Source organism: Piliocolobus tephrosceles, chromosome 14 (assembly GCF_002776525.5).
Source record: "Piliocolobus tephrosceles isolate RC106 chromosome 14, ASM277652v3, whole genome shotgun sequence".
Lineage (NCBI taxonomy): Eukaryota > Metazoa > Chordata > Mammalia > Primates > Cercopithecidae > Piliocolobus > Piliocolobus tephrosceles.
Genome location: NC_045447.1, coordinates 86,392,903 through 86,416,669, shown reverse-complemented (window position 1 = coordinate 86,416,669; position 23,767 = coordinate 86,392,903). Strand labels below are relative to the sequence as shown.

Here is a 23,767-nt window from a genome sequence, read left to right as displayed (position 1 = left end):
ATTAAATTAACCATAGATTTACCTATTTAAATAAGCACTCAAAGAAATCACAGTCTTTTTTTTTTTTTTTTGAGATGGGGTCTCCATGTCGCCGAGGCTGGAGTGCAATGGTGCAATCTTGGTTCACTGCAACCTCTGCCTCCCAGATTCAAGCAATTCTTCTGCCTCAGCCTCCCTAGTAGCTGGGATTACAGGCGCATGCCACCACGCTCAGCTAATTTTTTGTATCATTAGTAGAGATGGGGTTTCACATGTTGGACAGGCTGGTCTCAAAATCCTGACCTTGTGATCTGCCTGCCTTGGCCTCCCAAAGTACTGGGATTACAGGCATGAGACAGCGTGCTTGGCTGGAAATCATAGTCTTATAATTGTCAAGGACTTTAGAAGTCATCTGGTTGACATTATGGAAAACAGTATGGCGATTCCTCAAGGATCTAGACTAGATGTACCATATGACCCAGCCATCCCACTACTGGGTATATACCCAAAGGATTATAAATCATGCTGCTATAAAGACACATGCACACGTATGTTTATTGCGGCACTATTCACAATAGCAAAGACTTGGAATCAACCCAAATGTCCATCTGTGACAGACTGGATTAAGAAAATGTGGCACATATACACCATGGAATATTATGCAGCCATAAAAAAGGATGAGTATGCGTCCTTTGTAGGGATATGGATGCAGCTAGAAACCATCATTCTTAGCAAACTATCACAAGAAGAGAAAACCAAACACCGCATGTTCTCACTCATAGGTGGGAACTGAACAATGACATCACTTGGACTCGGGAAGGGGAACATCACACATCGGGGCCTATCATGGGGAGGGGGGAGGGGGGAGGGATTGCATTGGGAGTTATACGTGATATAAATGACGAATTGATGGGTGCTGACGAGTTGATGGGTGCAGCACACCAACATGGCACAAGTATACATATGTAACAAACCTGCACATTATGCACATGTACCCTAGAACTTAAAGTATAATAAAAAAAATAAATTAAAAAAAAAAAAGAAGTCATTTGGTTGAATCTAACTCCTATTGCAGGAATTATTTATTTATTTATATTTATTTATTTTTTTATTTGTATTTTTTTGAGGAGTTTTGCTCTTGTTGCCCAGGCTGGAGTACAATAGTGTGATCTCGGCTCACTGCAACCTCTGCCTCCCGGGTTCAAGTGATTCTCCTGCCTGAGCCTCCTGAGTAGCTGGGACTACAGGCATGAGCCACCATGCCCGGCTAATTTTGTATTTTTAGTAGAGATGGGGTCTGAGACCAGCCTGACCAACATGGAAGAATCCTTTATTTCATTATTTCCTCCTGAAGGCTGCTCAATCTCTTAGCTTCTAAACCTCTTAGCCAGAAAATGGTGGAGGAAGAGAAGTCTTTCTGAAAGGAAGGAACTGGACTAGAAGAGAAGCTGCAAGTGCACCTGGGGTGTCAGTGCCTCCTTCTATCAGACCCACTGCTCAGGGAGGTCTTCAGGTCTCCACAGGAAGCAACAAAGAAATCTTCTCTGCTTCTCTGATCTTGGGGAAAGCTGGAGGAGACTGATGGACCATCCTACATCCAATGAAAAGTACAGGAGAGCATTGGAATTCAGGGAAGTTGTTTTCCCAAAAAGATCAATTTTCTTCAAAGATGATGATAATGATGGATACTGAAGTTATTCTGAAGTTCCTCTGTCATTGTCAAGTATCTCAATAGTCTACAGCTGCAATCTAGCCTATAACCAAAGACTAATATTCTCGAATCTGTGAAATCTTCTGTGATGCCCATTGAACTCTACTCTTCAGTTTGCTGGACTCCCTCAATTGCCTTCGTGAAGGCTTCAAAGACATCACCTTCTGCTATATAATTAGAAAGTTCAAGGAAGCATTCTCTCCAGCATCAAAAGTCTCAGGAAATCCCAACAATTTAGGCTTAGCCTTAGACACAGTTCAGTGATAGTATTACTGAGACCTAACAGGCCAGGCGTGGTGGCTCATGCCTGTAATCCCAGAACTTTGTGAGGCCAAGGCGGGAGGATCACGAGGTCAGGAGTTCAAGATCAGCCTGGCCAACATAGTGAAACCCTGTCTCTACTAAAATTTTAAAAATTAGCTGAGTGTGGTGGTGTGAACCTGTAATCCCAGCTACTCTGGAGGCTGAGGCAGGAGAATCGCTTGAAGCTGGGAGGCAGAGGTTGTGGTGAGACGAGATCTCACCACTGCATTCCAGCCTGGGTGAAAAAGTGAGACTCCGTCAGGAAAAAAAAAAAAAACAAAAAAACCTAACAATCTCTTATTCTTTTTCAATTTTATATTATCCAAGCACTTAACAGACCTGTCTAATTGTTTTTTAACTTTTTGGGGTGACAATCAAAGCTTGTCTGAATTTGAAGGATCCCACTTATTTCTTTATTTTTAATAATAGACTTTATTTTTAAGAGCCAGTTTAGGTTCACAGCAAAATTGAGAGAAAGGTGCAGAGATTTCCCATGTACACCTGCCTCCACATACGCATGACCTTTCCCATTATCAACATCCCATAGAGTGGTATGTTTGTTACAACTGATGAACCTACATTGACCCATTATTATCAAAGTCCGTAGGTTAAAGTAGGGTTCACTCTTGGTGTTGTACATTCTGTGGGTTTGGATAAATAGATCATGACACGTAGCCACCATTATAGTATCACAGAGTAGTTTCTCTACTATAAAAATCCTCTGTGCTCTGCATATTCCTCCCTCGATCCCTTGGCAACCACTTGATCTTTTCACTGTTTCCATAGTTTTGCCTTTTTCAGGATGTCATATAGTTGAAATTAATAGTACATACTTTTCAGACTGGCTTCTTTTTTGTTTTTTTGAGACAGAGTCTCACTCTGTTGCCAGGCTGGAGTGCAGTGGTACGATCTCAGCTCACTGTCACCTCTGCCTCCCCAGCTCAAGCGATTCTCCTGCCTCAGCCTCCTGAGTAGTTGGGACGACAGGCATTCGCCAACCATGTCCAGCTAATTTTTGTATTTTTAGTAGAGATGAGGTTTCACCATGTTGGCCAGGATGGTCTTGATCTCTTGACCTTGTGATCCGCCCACCTTGGACTCCCAAAGTGCTGGAATTACAGGCGTGAGCCACTGCACCTGGACCTCAGACTGGCTTCTTTCACTTAGTAATATACATTCAAGTTTTTCATATCTTTTCATGGCTTACTAACACGTTTATTTTAGCACTGAATAATACTCTATTGTCTGGATGTACCACAGTTTATTTCTCCATTCACCTACTTGAAGGATATCCTGGTTGCTTTCAAGTTTTAGCAATTATGAGTAAAGCTGCTAAGAATATCTGTGTGCAGGTTTTTTTGTGGACATGTCTTCAACTCCTTTGGGTAAATACCAAGGAGTGTGATTGCTGGATCATATGGTAAGAGTATGTTTAACTTCATAAAAAATCACCAGACTGCCTTCCGAAGTGACTGTACCCTTTTGCAGTCCCAACAAAAACGAGTAAGAGTTTCTGTTGCTCTGCATCCTCACCATCATTTGGTGCTGTTTGTTTTCTGGATTTTGGTCATTCTAATAGGTACATAGTGGTATCTTATTATGGTTTTAATTTGCATTTCCTGATGCATTTCCTGATGCAAAAATACAAATAATTGCATTCCCTGATGACATATAATGTGAAGCATCTTTTTATATGCTTATTTGCCACCTATATATCTTCTTTGGTGAAGCTAATGTTTTTATTTCTTTGTCCAGCTTCAGTTTGTTTTATCACTTTTAATTTTTCAATAAAAAGAATCTTCCCTTACATATTTATATGCTTCACATTTAGAGTTGGTGATGATGTTGTAAATTACAGTACAAAAACAACTTAAATCAGGCATGTACCAGTAACTGAAGCACTGGCTCTGAAATTCCCAGGTTCAAACTTTATCTTGTTCATTCTAGAGCCATTGATCCACATGGAATAAATATAAATTAATATCCATTTCTAGATACTTATTCACTCACTACTCCCACTTATTCGCTACCTAACAACAGTAGTGGTTAGCTATAAAATTCTCTTCCAATCACAGAGCATAACTTCAGTACGCAAAAACAAAACAAAACAAAAAAAGAAGAGTTCTCTGGATTAAGTTGAAAAATGTTTGTAAGTAAAATTTTAAAAATAGATATATCTTTGTCAGTTGGGTGTAGTGGCTCAGGCCTGTAATCCCAGCACTTTGGGAGACTCAGGCGCGTGGACCACTTGAGGCCAGGGAGTTTGAGACTAGCCTGGCCAACATAGTAAAACCTGTCTCTATTAAAAGTACAAAAATTAGTCGAGCATGGTGGTGCATGCCTATAATCCCAGCTACTGGGGAGGCTGACGCGTGAGAATCGCTTGAGTCCAGAATGAGGAGGTTGGTTGCAGTGAGCCAAGATCATGCCACTGCCCTTCAGCCTGAGTGACAGAGTGAGACTCTGTCTCAAAATAAACAAATAAATAAATAAAAATAGCTATTGTCTCTGTAAGTGAAAAATTATAAATAAACCATTTGTAAGCCAAGGGATGAGTACAGATACTCTTTCCTTTGAGTACTTCATTTGAATCTATGAAGGTGGGTACAATAGCTCTAAGACAGTATGAGCAGTGAAAAAACAAAGAGTGCTCAGGACCTAGATCTAAAAAATGCCAACATTTAGGAGACGGACAGATAAGCTGGAGTAGCAAAAGAGACAGAGGTTGCCTGTTAGAGACCGCTGGGTGAGGTGAGCGATACACAAGGTAAGAATGGTATGACTGGGCATGGTGGTTCACGCCTGTAATCCCAGCACTTTGGGAGGCCGAGGTGGGCAGATCACGAGGTCAGCAGATCGATACCATCCTGGCTAACATGGTGAAATCCCATCTCTACTAAAAATACAAAAAAAATTAGCCGGGCATGGTGGCACGTGCCTGTAGTCACAGCTACTCGGGAGGCTGAGGCAGGAAAATCTCTTGAACCTTGGAGGCAGAGATTGCAGTGAGCTAAGATCACGCCACAGCACTCTAGCCTAGGTGACAGAGACTCTGTCTCAAAAAAAAAAAAAGAATGGTTAACTTTCTAGGCTTCATGCCATGGTTCACACCTCTAATCCCACCAATCTGCCAAGGCGGGCAGACTGTTTGAGCTCAGGAGTTCGAGACCAACCTGGGCAACACGGTGAAACCCCATCTCTACCAAAAATACAAATAATTGGCTGGGCACGTGTCTGTGGTCCCAGCTACTCCTGAGACTAAGGTGGGAAGATTTCTTGAGCCTGGGAGGTAGAGGTTGCAGTGAGCCGAGATCGCGCCACTGCACTCCAGCTTGGGTGACAAAGTGAGACTCCCTCTCAGATTAAAAAAAAAAAAAAAAAAAGGTTAACATTCTATTGGTACATATAATTATGAAATAAATTTACAGGGGGAAATGATCCTGAAGAGGCAACAGAACACTGTGCCAAAGACCAGAGGTTGTACTCTCACTAGACATGTGACAATGGACAGGACATAAAACTTTGCCCTGAGCCTCAGTCAGTCAACTCCTCCAGCAAAAGGAGAGATAACAGTTATCTCAATAGGCTGTTGTGAGAATTTATCAAATTAATGCATTTGAATATACATTGTATGTGGAAAAACATTACACAAACTTAAGATACTTGCCTTGGCTCTCTGCCTAGAACTTAGATTGCTTCCAGGACAGAGGTCCACACCCTACCCACTTTTCTCATGCTAGTCTTCTGTCTGAATCCTGACCTCCCTGATTGTTTCTACCTTTTTTTCTGCTGGCTGATAGGGCCTTAGGAACAATTGCCTCCTGCCTAAGCTTTATACCAGCACAGCTGCTGGGCTCTAACTGAATCACTGACACCATTCCTGTCTTCCTGGCCAACCCCACCACCCATGAACCCAGGTTATGATATGCTCCAAAGTATTGTTTCTTTTTTTTTTGACGGGGAGTGTCACTCTGTCGCCCAGACTGGAGTGCAGCGGCACAACCTCAGCTCCCTGCAACCTCCGTCTCCTGGGTTCAAGCGATTCTCATGCCTCAGCCTCCAAAGTCGATGGGATTACAGTCACACACCACCACGCCCAGCTAATTTTTTTTTTTTTTTTTGAGAAGGATTCTGACTCTGTCGCCTAGGCTGGAGTGCAATGGTACAATCTCAGCTCACTGCAACTTTCATCTCCCAGGTTCAAGCAATTCTCCTGTCTCTGCCTCCCAAGTAGCTGGGATTACAGGCACCCACCACCACACCTGGCTAATTTTTGTATTTTTAGTAGAGACGGGGTTTAACCATGTTGGCCAGGCTGGTCTTGAGCTCCTGACCTCAGGTGATCCTCCTGCCTTCCAAAGTGCAGCGATTACAGGCGTGAGTCATCGCGCCCAGCCCTAATTGTTGTATTTTTAGTAGAGAGGAGGTTTCACCATTTTGGCCAGTCAGCTCTCGAACTCCTGACCTCAGGTTATTACCTGCCTCAGGTGATCCGCCATGTTGGCCAGGTTGATCTCAGATGATCCTCCTGCCTCCCAAAGTGCAGGGATTACAGGCCTGAATCACCTCACCCAGCCCCCAAGTATTGTTTCTGAGACAATCGCAGAGCTAGTTACTGAGATTAACACTCCACACTTAGCTTGTTCAATAACAAAAATTTCTTAAGAGTTCTTGAGACCAGAATATTTTGTTTCTTAAAAGGTGATGTTTACAACAAAATATATATACATAGTAAATCATCAGTTTCCTTCAACCTAAATTCTTGAATTACATAAACAATTAGGCAGGCCCAGCACAGTGGCTCACGCTGGAATCCCAGCACTTTGGGAGGCTAAGCCAGGCGGATCACCTGAAGTCAGGAGTTCGAGACCAGACTCCCCAACATGGTGAAACCCTGTCTCTACTAAAAACACAAAAAGCCAGGGGTGGTGGCGGGCTTCTATAATCGCAGCTACTCAAGAGACTGAGGCAGGAGAATTGCTTGGACCCGGGAGGAGGCGTTTGCAGTGAGCTGAGATCATGCCACTGCACTCCAGCCTGGGCGGCAAGAGCGAAACTCCATCTCAAAAAAAATAATAATAATAAAATTAAAAACAATAAAGGCTTTTGGTTTTCAAATAGTCTGAAAAATTGTTTAATGCTAGGTTGATAGTATCTAGATTGTGTCAGAAAGTCTTCTTCTTCTTCTCTAATCTGGTAAGATATCCATGTCTTTTATTTGAAGATTCTTGGATCAAGTTATTTTCAGAGAAAATAAGTAAGAATTTTAATTTACTAAAAGGTCTGTGTAATAATGAAATTGCTACTTGCTTTATCAATTTCTTTTATTTATTTATTTATTTATTTATTTTTGAGACAGAATCTTGCTCTATTGCCCAGGCTAGAGTGCAGTGGCATAATCTCAGCTTACTGCAACCTCCGCCTCCCAGGTTCAAGTGATTCTCCTGCCTCAGCCTCCTGAGTCGCTGGGACTACAGGAGCCCACCACCACGGACCTGGCTAATTTTCGATCTCTTGATCTCATAATCTGCCCGCCTCAGCCTCCCAAAGTGCTGGGATTACAGGTGTGGGCCAGTGTGCCCAGCCTTAATTTTTTAATTAGTTGATTTGCTCTAAATACAATACTGTAATCCTTTTAGCCAATTATTTTGAAAATACTTTTATAAAATGGTCTCTTTATCTTGATCTTTGAAATCTGGGAAGGGGCTGGGAACGAAAGGGAGGAAGGGCACTACGTGAACATCCAGTGACACATCAAAGTTTTGTGGGGTTTTTTTTTGTTTGTTTTTTGTTTTTTTTTTGAGAAGGAGTTTCGCTCTTGTTGTCCAGGCTGGAGAGCAATGGCGTGATCTCGGCTCACCGCAACCTCCACCTCCCAGATCCCAGCAATTCTCAGCCTCCTGAGTAGCTGGGATTACAGGCGCTTGCCACCACACCCGGCTAATTTTGTATTTTTAGTAGAGATGGGGTTTCACCATGTTGTCCAGGCTGGTCTCAAACTCCTAACCTCAGGTGATCTGCCCACCTCGGCCTCCCAAAGTGCTGGGATTACAGGCGTGAGCCACCGTGCCCAGCCACATCCAAAGTTTTTAAGACCCCAGAAAAGGCTTTGTGCTTCACCAAATTCTACTCAAGCACAGACAGAAAATGAATAGTTACCCATGACCAGAGTATTATAATAATGTCATAGCAGCAATTCTTGTCTCCATAATAGGAAGTTATATGTCAACATAAAATAACTTCAGGTATTTTACATTTTACAGTGGACTAATAACTTATATTGCTATTTTTAAGGGATGCCAGTTTTCACTTTCTAAGAAACTTAATTACATTTGCTCTTCTCCCATCAGCAATCCCCTTTCCAAGTCATCCCTACTTTACAAAGAAAAATGTAAGTGAGCCTGCAATGACTTTACCTGAGTTCTTAAGAAGACTGCCAGGTTACCTACTTTAAGGAAATAAGCCTGGCTCCTTTGGCCATGGGGATGGTTGGAACTCAGACCTGGGTAAGTTTTCAAGATCCATTATGACTGGTTATATGCTCCCATAGCATTCTGTGCTTTTCTTTGAAAATATTTACCAGTTCATAATTATATATTATATAATATCTTTCTCCCCCACATGACAGTAAGATCCATAGAACAGGGTGACATCTTTTTTTTCACACAAATGTATATTCTAGCACCAAGTTAAGTGAGTGCCTGGAAAGTAGCAAATGTGCAAAACTTACTTTCTTTCTTTCTTTTTTTTGAGATGGAGTCTCTTTCTGTTGCCAGGTGTGATCTCTGCTCACTGCCAGTTCCACCTCCCGGGTTCACGCCATTCTCCTGTCTCAGCGTCCCGAATAGCTGGGACTACAGGCGCCGACTACCATGCCCAGCTAATTTTTTTTGTATTTTTAGTAGAGAGGGGGTTTCACTGTGTTAGCCAGGATGGTCTCGATCCCCTGACCCCTCGTGATCCACCTACTCCGGCCTCCCAAAGTGCTGGGATTACAGCCGTGAGCCACAGCGCCCGGCCTTTTTTTTTTTTTTTTTTTTTGAGACAGAGTCTTGCTCTGTTACCCCAGGCTGGAGTGCAGTGGCGCAATCTCGGCTCACTTCAACCTCCATCTCCCCAGCTGAAGTGATTCTCCTGCCTCAGTCTCCCTAGTAGCTGGGATTACAGGCACCTGCCAACTGCCGGGCTAATTTTTGTATTTTTAGTAGAGACAGGGTTTGGCCATGTTGGCCGCCAACTCCTGACCTCAGGTGTTCCGTCTGCCTCGGCCTCCCAAAGTGCTGGGATTACAGGCGTGAGCCACCACGCCTAACCAATATCACATTTTGAATACAACCAACTTTGCTCATTATCTTTTCTTTTCTTTTTTTTTTTTTTTGAGACAGAATTTCATTTTGTCAACAGGCTTGAGTGCAGTGGCATGATCTCTGCTCACTGCAACCACTGTCTCCTGGGTTCAAGTGATTCTCCTGCCTCAGCCTCCCGAGTAGCTGGGACTATAGGGGTGCACCAACATGCCCAGCTAAGTTTTGTATATTTTTTAGTAGAGACAGGGTTTTACCATATTGGTCAGGACGGTCTCGACCTCTTGACCTCGAGACCCACTCCCCTCACCCCCACCCCGCCCCAGGGCCTCCCAAAGTGTTGGGATTACAGGCGTGAGCCACCACGCCCGGCGCTCATTATCTTTTTTACAGAGGTTGGTTTCAAGCCAAAGTTGACCTTCCCTAATGACTAGAGAGTAAAGCCTTTTGGCATGTTATATTAGAAGCATTCTATTATATATTCCATGTTTAACAATTCAGTTTGTCTTTGGAGTCCAAGTGAAAATTTCAAATGTAAGAAAACAAAAATAAAACAAAAATCTTCTTAGAAGTACATCCCTTAATCTGTTACACTAGTAATATGAGATAATTTCTTTTCTTTTTTTTTAAACCTTTCCCTTTCATGTGGTGTGAGCCATCTGAAAAAAAGAGGGGTCACCTGATGCCATGGTAGGGTTAAGTCAATAGTTTTCAAACTTGTGTACGCATCAGAATCACCTAGAGGACTTATTGAACCACAGATGGCTGTGCTAACCCCCAGTTTGTGACTCCACAGGTTTGGTGCTGGGGCCTGAGAATTTGTATTTCTAGTAAGTTCCCAGGTGCTGCTGCTGCAGCTGGTCTGGAGGCCACAGTTTGAGAACCACTAGAAAATAACTGCTAAAAAGGAATCTTGGTATGTTTAGGTCCAATACCTGCAACATTCTTGGTTGAAATAGTCTCAGATAAAATTATAAATGGGTGATAGAGAAGATGAATTATCAGAAGGTGACATAATATTATGGAATACACTATTCAATAATGAGTTTGCCTCATTACCCTTAGACTTTTTTTAAAGTATGCTTCTTCAGGAATTATCTTGTTTCACTCATTGTAACTCCAGTTCTAGAGGGCAAAAAAAAAAAAAAATTAAGTTATTTTTGTTCTCAATAATAATCACCTCCATTGCCTCCCTGCCCTTCAGTGCCCTGGGCAAGCCTCTTTAGTCATTGTTCCTTTATCTGCAGCAAGGGACGTGATAATAGTACCCATCTCAGTGAATTACTATGAGGATAAAATGAGACCCTAAATGGAAAATAGTTGGCACTGAAAATGGCCTGTAAATGGTAGCTGCTTGTTTTTTGGTTTTTGTTTTTGTTTTTGTTTTTTTTACCAATGTATCTACTAATTTAAGGAAATAAATTTTAATGGTCGTGGGACCAGTGACCCAAACTACTTGAATCTCTAATACATTGATCACAGTAATAAACCCAAATTTGTTCAAAACAAAATAAAAGGTTGTTATGCTCCAGGTACTTTGCTAACTGTGGCGGAGAACTGTTTGATTTGGAAGTGTTGGCTCAAGCTATGAGTACAGCATTCCCCCAAATACAGATTATAAATAAGGATCACCTGAAGCGCAGTAGGACCCCCCCCCCCTCCACCTCCACCCCAGACCAGCCAAAACCATATCCAGGGGAGAGGCGTAGGAATCTTTAATCACCCCAGGTGAATTTTTTCTGTTTATTAACTTTGAGAAACACTGAAGGGATCTCTTCTCCATTCTATATGTGGCCAATATAAGCCCTAAACGTCATTTCTATGTATTCGTCAGACTATTCGTAGTTTACTAGAAAATTTCAGAAGTCCTTTCCAACTTAGTGATTTTGTTATTTTGAGTTGAACTGAAAGTCACTTGGAGCGGTCAGCTGAAACTATTTTTTGTTTGTGCTCTGAAAAGGTTCCCACTGTTTCGAGTAAGTCATCCTTTCACCCATGGGGAACCTGTGCCTCGTGCCTGAACTGCCGGCCTAGTACCTCCCCCCTTGAACTTCCTCCCGCAAGCCTACTCCTCCCGCTTGATCTGGGCCTTAGATCTAGCTTGTTTTGTCCCTTCGCGGCATTTGAGTAGAACATTTGGTGCTTTCCCAGTTCACGACGCTTTGCTGGAATCGTCAATTTCCAGGGATTTTACAGGATGGCCAAAACAGTTTGTTCAGAACAGCGCCGCCGGGGCATTGGCAGCCCTGGGCGGCCGCGAGTTTCCTCACACCGCACAACCCCTCCTGACCTTGGGCAAGCCAACGCACGCCGCCAGCCGCGTCAGGGCCACGCTCGGGCTGGACTTCGGAGCTGAAAATGGGTGTGGGGAGTGAGGAGGTTTCATAAACAGAAAAGACCTCGGAGCCATAAGGCAGTTATTTTCCTTTTCTGCGGGTGAATCCTTACAATTCTCGGGGGAGGGAATGTCTGCCCACGGCTGGAGACAAAGCGTGAGAACTAGGATGGCGAAAAACGGGTTTGAATGAGAAAATCCGAAGGAGTGAAGCTGAGGGCGGACAATTGGGTTAAAAATAGAAACACATCCTCCACAGGACTCGCTCTTCCCAGCTCCACCCTAGGGGCCGACCGCCAGGCCAGTGGCTGGGCTCCACAAGAAGGCACAGCAACACAGCTCGGCCCCGCCTCCCGGACCTACTGACAGGGCGCCGGGGGCGTGGCCTCGGACCCGGACGTCACCGCGCTCCCCGCCGCCGCCGCCGTCGGGGTTTTCGCTGACGCACGGGTCCCGCCCCCTCCCCCTCTTTTCCCTCACTGCCCCGGCGCCCGGCGGCGAGCTCGTTAGTCGGCCGGGACGCGGAGCTGTGTGCATCTCCTACGCGGGCTTGCTCGCTCCCGGGAGCCGCGCAGCTTCCCCGGCGGTGGCAGGAGCGGCGTACAGTGCCATCAGCGGGCCCTTACGGCCCCAGGCCTTGCGGCGCGCGCTCCACTCGCCCTCCTCGTCCGTCCAACCTGCGGCCTGTGGAGGCGTGAGACGACAACGGGCGAGCGCCTTGAGCAGCGTTAGCCGCTGCGGCGTCCGGTCGTCCCTCCGCCTCCTCCTCGGCCCACCCCCTCCCGCTTCCCTCCTCCCACTTCCCGAGCTCCGGCGTGTCCCGGCCACGCTCGGCGCTGCTGCAGGAACAAAGGAAGACCCCGCGGCGGCGGCGGCGCCACCTCCGCCTGCGGCTCCGACCCGCTCCCGGCCCGCGGCGGCGGCACCAGGGCGCCCGGCTCAGCCTTCCCGGAGGCCTCGGCCCGGCCTCATCGTGCCGGCTTCGCGCGCGAACCCGGCTTTCGCATTTGGGCCCCCGCAGGGTGAGTGATACGGGGTTGGGGGCGGGAGCCGGGCTGCTTGTTGCCGGGCTGGGGGCGGGAGTGAAGGGACCGGGGCGCCGCGGACCAACGGCGAAGCCGGAGCAGGCCGCGGATGGCGGCGTCCGGGGGAGGGGAGCCCGCCCGCCAGCCCAGGAAGCACAAAGACGGAGGCGTCATTCTGTCGTCGTGGCCCGAGGCTTGGCTCCTGGCGTCCCTGGCTCGCTCCACAGCACGGTCGGGAAACAATGCCCGGCGTGCCGCCTCTGCGGGGCCGGCATCTAGGCCGCTTGCCTCCCGCCCGGCCGCCCTTGGCGGCGGCGCCCGGCGTGGGCGCCACGACCCAGAGAAACAAAGAGGCCGAGGCGGCGGCCGCGCCCCCTGGCCGCTGTAGCCCCCCCGTAGCTCTCCCCTCAGAGGAGCCCTTCGGGGTCGGGGATCGGCGTGGGGCCTGCAGGCGAAAGGCCGGCCGGGCCTGCTGAGCTGCTGTTCTGCATGACTCAGTGGTTTTTCGGAGAGGGCCCTGCTGGGCTTTACTGAGTGAGGCCTTTGCTTGGAGGGGGGTGGGGGATCAGTGGGACCCGAACTTGTTCCAAAACCCATGGGAACATGGGGCCGGGGGTTCTCCGGCGTCGTCTTTTGGGTTTCTCGACGTCGCTGGGTGTCTACCCTGAGATCCGTTTTCATGGAGGAAATGGAGCACCTTCTCCTTTGTTTGGTGCATTTAGGCTGATGAACGTGAAATTTTTTGCTCGCTTTCCATGCGCTCCGTGGAGCTGTGTTTTCGGGGAAGGGTCGGGTTATCTTTATTGATTGAATGTCACCTAAGGGTATCATCTAAGGAGATTATTAAGATAAAGGAACACATAGGTCTCACATCCCCGTTCTTAAACCTGGGATTTAGATACAGACTTAACTGTAAACGACTGTATTTTACTCCTTATTTTTAGGATTTTTTTTAAAAAGTAGGCTTTCAGAACTCAATTGGTGAAAATATTGCAATTTTATCTTCAAAGTTTTTTCTTAAAATGTTTCCCCACGCCCCCCTAAAAAAATTAAGGATTTGTTGTAGTTCTCTCGTGTTTTCTATCTCCCAGGCCCTGAAAAGGAGCCTTTAAAAGTCAATCCTACTCCATTTGGCAAAGAGGGAACTGAAATCTGGAAAGTAAGGACTTGCCCAAGGTCACTGGCTTAGTGGCAGACTAGAGACTTGAACTCAGGTCTCAATTCCCAGGTGAGTGGGAATTCATGCCATGTCATCACATCATGTGCACCTGGAAGAACTATATTCCAAAGGTGTAAAAGCTCTTTGTTCAGAATTGGAATTGGAGAATTGTTCAGTTACTCAGATTTTTTTTAAGCTGTAAGTTAGAGGAAGCCATAAACTTTATAAAATGTGCATTCTAGCTCTACCTGACAGAGCTGACACGTGCATGCTCAAGTTTCTAATTACTTTAAGGTCAATAAATAGTAATGGTATTTTTTTCTAAAATACAAGAAGGGAAATGCAATACCTAATGGGAACACACATCCCCCACTTCATCCCCTAAATCCTCACTAAATGAGGATTTTTTTTTAGGCTGTCTCTCCACTGTGCTTAGTTTTTTATAAACAACCTTGACCATTTTAGCTTTGAGTGATTATGCTTTCATCTTCTAGATTAAGATTGTTCTGTAGTTTTTCCTACATTAGGAAAAAACTAGCAGCCCTTTTTTTTGTTATGTTAGATATATGAACGCTGCATCCTTAGTTCTTGGGGTTGTGTAGGAGTTGGCAGGCTTTGAGATATAAATAGAAGCTGATTTCAGAGGCCCCTGTTGACTAGGCTTTATGTGAGAGCCTCCATCCAGCTCAGCTTGTCACATTGCAGCCTTGTGACAGGCTGAAGCGCCCTCCCATGTGATCTAAGCTTCTGAGAAATATTAAAGCAAGCTGTGCACATGTGATGGCATTTAAAAGCTGGCTTTCTAGGGGAAAAAATATAAAAGATGGGAACCCATGTAGAAGACTCATGTTCTGGTGCTGCTTGTGTGTCTCACAGTTGAAGGTTATTTATAATGGAATGAAAGTAGACATGTTCTCTGAAGGAAAGTTGGAATACTTTGTTATCACAAAGTGTGAAATCTTTTTTTAGATGGAGTAGCCTCCATTTTATTTATCTAAAACAAAGATTTTAAGAATCAGATTAACTAAAATTACTTATGTAGGTTGATCACTTGGCCTTAAACTTAAGCCAGTTTGCTTTTAAAGCCAATGTCAGATAAAACTGGACCTTAGTGTAGAAAATGTGAGCTAGCACTTAAACTGGTTTTAGGAAATACCCAACTTCCATGCATAGGGCAAAAATTAACAGTTTTGTGTATGGTGGGCGTGCAACTATATACATATTTATCATTTGAAAGCATTTTTTTGCTCCCATTATACTCAGCATTTAAAAACCCAGCTGAAAGTGTTTATTAATAAACTTCCTAAGTGATGTTGAAATGTTTACACGACCCTGCTCCAAAATGAGTCAGCTAAATTCCAGTTAATATTTAAAGAGACAGTGTCAACTAAATTAATACTATTATTCAAAGTAAGTTGTGGATCTTGGTCACGCTGTACAAGCTATAGATAGTCGTAATATTTGTATGGTGCCCTTTTACTTACAAAACGGACGATAAAATGTTTTGGGGAATAATTACCAGGGTTCTGGCCAGGTCCAAATCGGTTAGTCCCCTTCTCCCATCTTCTAATTTTGGTAGTTAATACTTGTTAAAACATCATTTTTTAATAACTCACTATAAAGTGTATTCTAGTATGTAGTAGTTGGAAAAAAATGACTGACAAGTTATAGAACACAAATTTTCCTTTAGGCAAATTCTCTCATACGTTCTTTGTACATAAGCTTATACATATGTAAGATGACATGAAAACCCTCCACAACTTTATTTTAAAATAGTTTTTCTTGAATATATATTTTCTCATCCAGTGGAAAACTTATTAATAAATTTAGCACAGCGTTTAAGAAGACTTTTAGAAAAGCAAACCCTTGCTTGCAAACAAATGCTTGCTATGTAAAGCTTTTTCTGGTAACCCAGCATTGAATATTAACCATTACTAAAGGTTATGTATATATATTGACTTATTTTACTATATTGAATTTGAGCTTGGAACGATTGTTATTTTCTGGTATGAGGAAGACAAGCACTTGTTAAAAATAATAGTGCCTTTGGCTGAGAAATCCGGTTCATAATTTGTGCATTGCAGGTTCCTAGGTACTGACTTTAACATACTCTCAAACCTCAGAGAACATAAAAGGAGTTTCGTAAACCAGCTGACTCTAAATTTTTAAAGAGCTTTCTTGTTGGTGCCAAGGTAGCAGGAAGAGCTACGAGTTCTCTTTTCAGCCTTATATAAAGATGTTTCAGCATTTAAAAAGTATGGATGCTCTGCCTCAGCAAAATTGTCAAATTACTGATGAAGCCCAATAATATGTACAGGTGCTAGTTTTAAGAAAGCTTTATTCATCCAGTTTAAAGAACCACCTATAAATATCAAGAGTCAGTGATTAATTGTGATTAGCCAATTAAGTAAAAGCATTTGAAATGGTCTGCCTGTAGTGCAGCAGAGTCAAAAGTAACTTAAAGTTACCAATTTCCCAAATTGATTAAAACATAACCCTGAGAGCTAGCAGACCTTTTCATAAATTGAAACCAAGAATAGTGATAGGTGAAAATATCCTAATAATTGATAAAATTTCTTTTTGGGTTTCTTTTTTGAGGAGGGTGCTAAAACAGTTTGCCTTTTATAAAGGCATCAAAATATTGATAATTATCTCTGCCCACCCTTTTTAATGATTAACAGGATTTGGACTTTTATTAAAACTTGTGTAGAAATTCCAGCGGTATACTGATGATTATATTAGACTATATTTTGATGATAACGCTAATTTCTGAAATTTTGTTTCGTCTATAGCAGAAAAATATGGCTCAGGAGACTAACCAGACCCCGGGGCCCATGCTGTGTAGCACAGGATGTGGCTTTTATGGAAATCCTAGGACAAATGGAATGTGTTCAGTTTGCTACAAAGAACATCTTCAGAGGCAGCAGAATAGTGGCAGAATGAGCCCAATGGGTAAGTTATTTCCAAGGAAAAACACATTTGAAGAACTGGTGGACAGAAAATATAGAACCAAGAATTGGGGCTGAGAATGCTGAAAGCCCATGGAGAGAACACCTGACAAGAGCTTGAAATTCAAGCAACAGCCCAAGTGCTTGACATGACTGATCAGGAATGAATGACTGTCTACAAGCATCTTCTAGCTTTTCAGTTTTCTTTTTTGAGGTTGTTTTGTTTCACACTTGTGTTCATTGGATTGACTTTTTAATATTTTTTTGTTTGGACACTCAAGTTTAGGATTACAGCACAGTGAATGCTTATATCACTAACCTAATTAAATGCAAGTATTTGTTACTTACTACGTCATGATACTAAGTGACTTTTTGTAGTGTTCATTTGTTCCTTACAAATCCTTTTTTTAAATAGGGACAGCTAGTGGTTCCAACAGTCCTACCTCAGATTCTGCATCTGTACAGAGAGCAGACACTAGCTTAAACAACTGTGAAGGTGCTGCTGGCAGCACATCTGAAAAATCAAGGTAAGATTGAACATTTCAGAGTCTTTATGATATTACAAAGAGGAAACCAAGATGTCTGTACTAGTCCAATAATAAGGATGTTAATGTATCAGATGCCCTTGGCTTTGCATTGTTGCTGAATTGAGGATTTCATGTCTTTTAATACATGACTCTTAAGTCATTGAGTAAAGATGTATATTACAACCTACTCCTTAACCCCCTCAAGGATACTGTGTTGGAAATGCTGTGCTTTTTTATTTCTTTGTAATTGAGGTTTAGGGATTGTCAAGTGAGACTGTAGACTATTTTATTGGGCCAAACAAAGTGTTTTGGCAGAGCTGCTCTTTTGCCCTTAAACAAGTTACAGGCACAGCTAAAAATCCCTAGTGGGTTGTAGAATATAGTAACATACAAAATGCAGCCTCGAGTTGATGAGCCATTTACCAAACTTTTTTCTCAACCATTTATGCTGGGCATCCAGTATTTTTTTTTTAAAGTTTAGGTTACCTAGCTCCATTTACTCATTTTGGAAATATTATATAATTTAAAGTTGAACTGACAACTTAATCATTGTCTCAAGAAGTACCCTTAACACCTTTAAAAATTGTTTGCTTGAACTCAAATAGAAATGTGCCTGTGGCTGCCTTGCCTGTAACTCAGCAAATGACAGAAATGAGCATTTCAAGAGAGGACAAAATAACTACCCCGAAAACAGAGGTGTCAGAGCCAGGTATGTCATTTAATACTCGTTCAGTTCTGAATCTGATAGTGCATTCTTTCCTTCCCATTGAAGGACCAAAGAGGAGGGAGAGCTTATAAAATACAGGCCAAGCAAAGAACTACTATCTTTTAAAAAGTATCTTGAAGAGTATCTTGAAGTGTAAAATAGTCATATTTATTGTCAGTTTCTTCTCTGCTTGTCCCCTACACTGTCCTCATGTGCATAATGGGCAAAGTCTAATCTGGAGATTGGATGTGTTAAAAAATTGATGAAGTTAAATTTCAAGGTCATAAAGAATAATTTTATAATTACAAGTAGTAACTGTTTAGTTTTGATATTGTCAGCATGTTGTAGAAAACTTTTAAGTAAAACAACATATTTGAACATTAAAACTTATTTGAAGTGCAATATTCCTGTCATATATTTTGTGGGAGTTTAAAAGTCAGTGTGGAAAGGCATTTTGGTTTTCACGAGACGTGGTGACTTTGGAAACTTTGCTTATATAGCACAACCAGAAGTGCCCTAATCGTGCAAGAAGACTGACTTGAATTACCTGTACTAGGCCCTAGAACAAAAAGATTTCTGTACTTTATGTAATGCACATAGCTTTTTTGATCAATTTGTTCTTTTTTGGCAGAGTGCTGATTAAATGCAATATAAAACTTCTGTTGTGAAAAAATTGTGTCAGTGGTTATACAATCTGCTTTGGAGGCTGGCTTTTGCTAACAGCAGTCAAGTTTGTTTATTGTGTTAATCTTACAAAGTTAAGGCCAAATTCTGAAGTTTGGCAGGTGAATCTATATTTGGCATTCTGAAATGAGCTCCATCCCTAAAAAGCTGACCACAGTAGTGTGCCCATGATACCTTTGTTTGGGTTTTTTTGTTTTTGTTTTTTAAATACAAAATTACTCTGACCTTGGAAGAATAGTCTTGGGTTAGAGCTAGTCTGCATTTATTACTTAGTAGGCATTCTGTGGTTCACTGCTATTTGCATTTTCTGTATCATTTTCTTCTTTCCCCTTCCCTTGTTTCGGGAGCCACAGTTCATTTTTCAGGTGTGGCCAAAGAAGTGGCTGACACCTTCCCTCTACCCCATACAACTATTCCCATAGATTATTCTTTATCCTCATGACATCAGGAAAAACTTTTAACATTGTCACAGTAGCAGTAGGTGGAATGTTGTTCGTTTAGTCTAATATTAGGCTAATTCTCCTGGTAGATTCATTGCTAATGCAATTGAATTATAAATTTGGGCAGAGTTTTCGAGAAAATTGCCGTTAAACCAGCTTGCTGTAGGAGCTTATCTATATGCTAATAGCATTGGTGCAGGCCTGTTTGGGCAGTAATTTAAGTATTGCATATATAAATTTGCTATTGTTACCATTTGGATTAATATTAAAACCTGAGTTCATAGAATTTGGGGTGTAGTTGAATTATATGTAAGTAGATGTAAATTTTGACATTTTGTTTAAAGAACTAGTGGCAGTGTGGGCTTTAGTATAGTAATCTGCTATTTTTTGTTCATTGTGAGAAATTTTACTGATGCCATGTGTACCCTGAAACTTAAAGCGCTTTTAGGTGGAGGAACGGTGGGACTCTTTGTAGAAGCTATCTCTGTCCAAAGTGGATGCACATTTTAAATAAGATTCTTGTTCTGCCTGTGAAATCCTTAATAGTTTAAAATCAGAACTTCTGGAGTTCTGTTTGTTAGACTATGTTTGCCGATCTTTTTTTAAAAAGCAAGCTTTAAAAAAAATCTTTCAAGTCTTCCTATAACGTTTAGTGCACCTGTGAAAATGGTAAAATGATTTTGTGTTGGAATTTTTGGATCTGATATTGATTTAGGGATGGATGGTTTGGGTTTTATTTGTCAAAATTTGCTATTTACATCTACAGGAGTTTTTTTTTTTTTTTTCCTTTTTCTGTAAGCATAAAATCAAAATGATTTATAGCCAACTGCCTCAAAATTGGCTGCTCTTATTTACTGAGATGTAATGAATTTGAACTTCCCTGATTGAAAAGTTTGCATTTAGGAAATTGTAACGTGGAAAAACTGAGCATATGATTAACATCTCCTAGCTCTTTATAAACAGAATTAGGATTTTGGCTGTTACAAGTGTTTTAAAGGAATTTCTTGAGTGAAACCATCATTGTATAAAATTAGAGAAGCAAGTAGCATGGTGATTGGCAGGAATTTCTCAGATTTGAAAGACGTTCTGGTGTTAAAATGGAAAATTTTGTTTAAAGTTTGTATTTTCTTTCTTTTTTTTTTTTTTGAGACAGAGTCTGGCTCTGTTGCCCAGGCTGGAGTGCAGTGGCGCTATCTCAGCTCACCGCAAGCTCTGCCTCCTGGGTCCCCTCCATTCTCAGCCTCCCAAGTAGCTGGGACCACAGGCTCCCGCCACCTCGCCCAGCTAATTTTTTGTATATTTAGTAGAGATGAGGTTTCACCATGTTAGCCAGGATGGTCTCGATCTTCTGACCTCGTGATCCACCTGCCTCGGCTTCCCAAAGTGCTGGGATTACAGGCGTGAGCCACCGCGCCCGGCCTTAAAGTTTGTATTTTCAAGGAAGTCTTCTAAACATTTTTATCAAGAATCTTCCTGGTTTTCTTACATACTTCCTTTTTTGACTTAAATGTTAGCCAGTGAATGCTTGACAAATTTTGTGTTTTTGTCCTTTTCAGTTGTCACTCAACCCAGTCCATCAGTTTCTCAGCCCAGTACTTCTCAGAGTGAAGAAAAAGCTCCTGAATTGCCCAAACCAAAGAAAAACAGATGTTTCATGTGCAGAAAGAAAGTTGGTCTTACAGGTATTACAAAACAAAAGACAATGTATGTTTTACTTCCTGCAGTTAGCGAGGAGCTTTTGGTCACTCCCTAAGAGTGGTTGGTCTTACACATGCGCGCGCGCACACACACACACACACACACACACGCCTGACTAGCCGTAGTCTAGGAAAGGTGGGGGAGGTGATATTGGGTTGGAAAGAAGTTGGATTTTGCTTCCATTTGCCTCCTAATCATATGAAACTATTAACTCAGTCCCTCTTACTTTCTTTTATTAGATTAAGTTTTTGTATACCTAGGGAAAATGTTACTGAACTAACAGTAAGCGCCACCTACTTTGAGCTATGCAGAGAATGTTCTAGGTGCTTTTTTTCTTGTCTCCTTTAAATCTCAGACCTTGATGGTTGTTTTCACTTGAGGAAACATAACTTAACATATGGTAGGACTGTGTTTTGAATCCAAGTTAGCCTAACTCCAGAGCCTGTGTGAATTTTATCCTGTTTTGCATCTACAGGAGTCGATAGAGGGAGAACACCTGGTAGAGATTAGCTGGCAGATAGCCCATTTTGTTTTCTCCACGTGATTTGGCTTACCAAACACTTCCCTATTGCCTTTGCAAGGAAAGACTGAACATAGTTATTTGAATTTCTCTCCGTGTCAAAGGAAGTTAGAAGTTCCTTTTCCAGGTTAACATGATAGACTCTTTTCAGGAGTTGACTGAGTCTTATCACTAGGAAGTGGAAGAAAGGAGTTCACTGTCTTTTATGTTACAAAGCAATGAAAATCTGACTTTTTTTTTTTCTTTTAATTGGCTCAAGTTCTCAAGTGACTCGACTTCTTCGTTTGTACAGGGTTTGACTGCCGGTGTGGAAATTTGTTTTGTGGACTTCACCGTTACTCTGACAAGCACAACTGTCCATATGACTACAAAGCAGAAGCTGCAGCAAAAATCAGAAAAGAGAATCCAGTTGTTGTGGCTGAAAAAATTCAGAGAATATAAATTACTTCTTGTGAAGAGACTGAAACTTTGTTTTTATTTTAATATATCGTAGGAAAACATTAAAGAGCAGATGCATGGCCATTTTTCTTTGATGTTCTCCAGAGTTTTACTTTACACTTGTCTGTCTTATAATTGATATTTTAGGATGTTTGGGTGTTTGTTACAGGCAGAATTGGATAGATACAGCCCTACAAATGTATATGCCCTCCCCTGAAAAAAATTGGATGAAAATCTGCACAGCAAAGTGAAACACACAGATAATAGGAACAAAATATAGTTCCCATTTGCCAAACAAAATAAATGAAATCTGCATGTTTGCAGCATATCTGCCTTTTGGGAATGTAATCAAGGTATAATCTTTGGCTAGTGTTATGTGCCTGTATTTTTTTAAAATGGTACACCAGAAAAGGACTGGCAGTCTACTTCTACCATAGTTAAACTCCACCCTCTTTAATTTTACAACATGTTCTTTGGAAGCAGGAAGAAAAGCTCATAAAGAGGATCAGACCTTCCTTCCCGTGAAACCAGTTTGGCGCCATATATAAGCCTGGTTAAATTGGTCATCTAAAGCTGTCAAATAAGACATTCTGTGAAAGGTAAACATCGAAACTGGTTATAAGTAAAACCATCAAGCCAACAATAGGGTCTTGAGATAATCTTTGAAGCTTATTGTGCTGGCCTGCACCAGAAGATGTCTGCATTACTCATTGCTAAAAATGTGTAGCACAGAACTGCACTAGAATTAATTTGTTTACAAGAAGAAATTTAAGCTCTACGTTTGGTTTTCACATACAGCAGCTCTATTGAATAACATGCATCTGAATTTTAAGTTGCAAAGGTATCTGAATAGTTAATTTTTCATGTGCATCTTTTGTCGAATGTTTTGGTTCAAGAAAGAATGTTTAAAGCTTTTTAAAAGACTTCAGTTCTTAATGTAACTGTACCCTTCTGCATGGAAAATCATAACCAACATGGCTGCAGTAGACTTCTTAGTGGTATCCAGCACCACTTGCAGAGGGCTGCTTTATCATATTGTACTTGGGTGTAGGACTCTAGTGTTCTTGGGTGTATTGCATGGGCTGCATTATCTACAGCATTGTACAATAACAACTAGAAAAGGCAGTATACTTCACTGATGCTTGTCTGGTAATATCACTTCTGTGTTATAATGGAAGGTTTTTTGTGATGTATGAAACTTGTGTTTTTTATATATAAATGAGTATAGTTAGTGTTGTGGTAATGCCTGTTTTCATCTGTAAATAGTTAAGTATGTACACGAGGCACTACTTCTGATTTATTGCAGTGTTCAGTCCTAGTTTTTACTTTTATTCTTAAAGCATTCAGTTTTGCTTTCAATTTTATGTACCTTAGTTCTGAGTTAGACCTGCAGATGTGTACAGATAGTTCATATTTATGTATTGCACATAATCATGCTATTCAGCATTGATGCTATATTGTATTATGTAAATAATAAAAGCCATGTACAGAGGGAAACTTCACTTGTTCATTGGGTTTTTAAGCCATAGTTGGAGTCCTAGGGGGAAATTAGAAAATGTTACTTTGCATGGCTATACTGTAAATTTTTTTTTCTTTGCCATCCCTGAACTTGTTCAAATGATATGAGATATTAGAAGCATTTTCAGGTATGGTACTTTATTTCTGAATAGGCACCATTGGGATTAAAACCGTTTTAAAATTTGAGGAAAATGAAATGAAATTTGAACAATTGGGGCCTATCCCCCTTCTCCATGTTGTAAAAGATGACGTTTTATGATCATTCTGAAGAAAGTAGGTATTAGTTTGTTTACAAAAACACTTGTTTCATTTCTGTTTTACGTTTGGCTCTAATAACAGGGATGCACCCATGGACGCAGTCTTTGCAGTTTATGCCAGATCATAAAGAACAAGGGGTGACAGGTACATGTTAACTTTGACTGGGGTAAATGAATACCAGAGTGCAACTGTTGCTTCTCTGTGATGAAGTTTG

At 41.9% G+C, this 23,767-nt stretch overlaps 1 protein-coding gene across 4 annotated transcripts; it reads left to right on the top strand.

Moving 5' to 3' along the window:
- The first annotated feature begins 12,098 nt into the window (after positions 1-12,098).
- Positions 12,099-23,274, top strand: ZFAND5 (zinc finger AN1-type containing 5). 4 transcript variants are annotated; one of them, XM_023213287.2, is made up of 7 exons: positions 12,133-12,654; positions 13,749-13,885; positions 16,609-16,768; positions 17,180-17,291; positions 17,897-18,000; positions 20,678-20,803; positions 21,632-23,274. In XM_023213287.2, exons 3-7 carry the CDS (start codon positions 16,618-16,620, stop codon positions 21,778-21,780), a joined length of 642 nt encoding a protein of 213 aa, XP_023069055.1. In that variant the 5' UTR covers positions 12,133-12,654; positions 13,749-13,885; positions 16,609-16,617; the 3' UTR covers positions 21,781-23,274. The 4 variants fall into 4 exon arrangements, with proteins under 4 accessions (XP_023069054.1, XP_023069055.1, XP_023069058.1 ...); XM_023213290.2 differs by having other exon boundaries at positions 16,612-16,768; positions 21,632-21,865; XM_023213286.1 differs by lacking the exon at positions 13,749-13,885 and having other exon boundaries at positions 12,099-12,654.
- The last annotated feature ends 493 nt before the right edge of the window (positions 23,275-23,767 follow it).

Coding starts and splice junctions, on each gene's coding strand:
- ZFAND5 (XM_023213286.1), top strand. CDS start 16,618: ATGGCTCAGGAGACTAACCAGACCCCGGGGCCCATGCTGTGTAGCACA. Junction 17,292..17,896: donor AGCACATCTGAAAAATCAAG/GTAAGATTGAAC, acceptor GAACTCAAATAG/AAATGTGCCTGTGGCTGCCT. Junction 18,001..20,677: donor AACAGAGGTGTCAGAGCCAG/GTATGTCATTTA, acceptor TGTCCTTTTCAG/TTGTCACTCAACCCAGTCCA.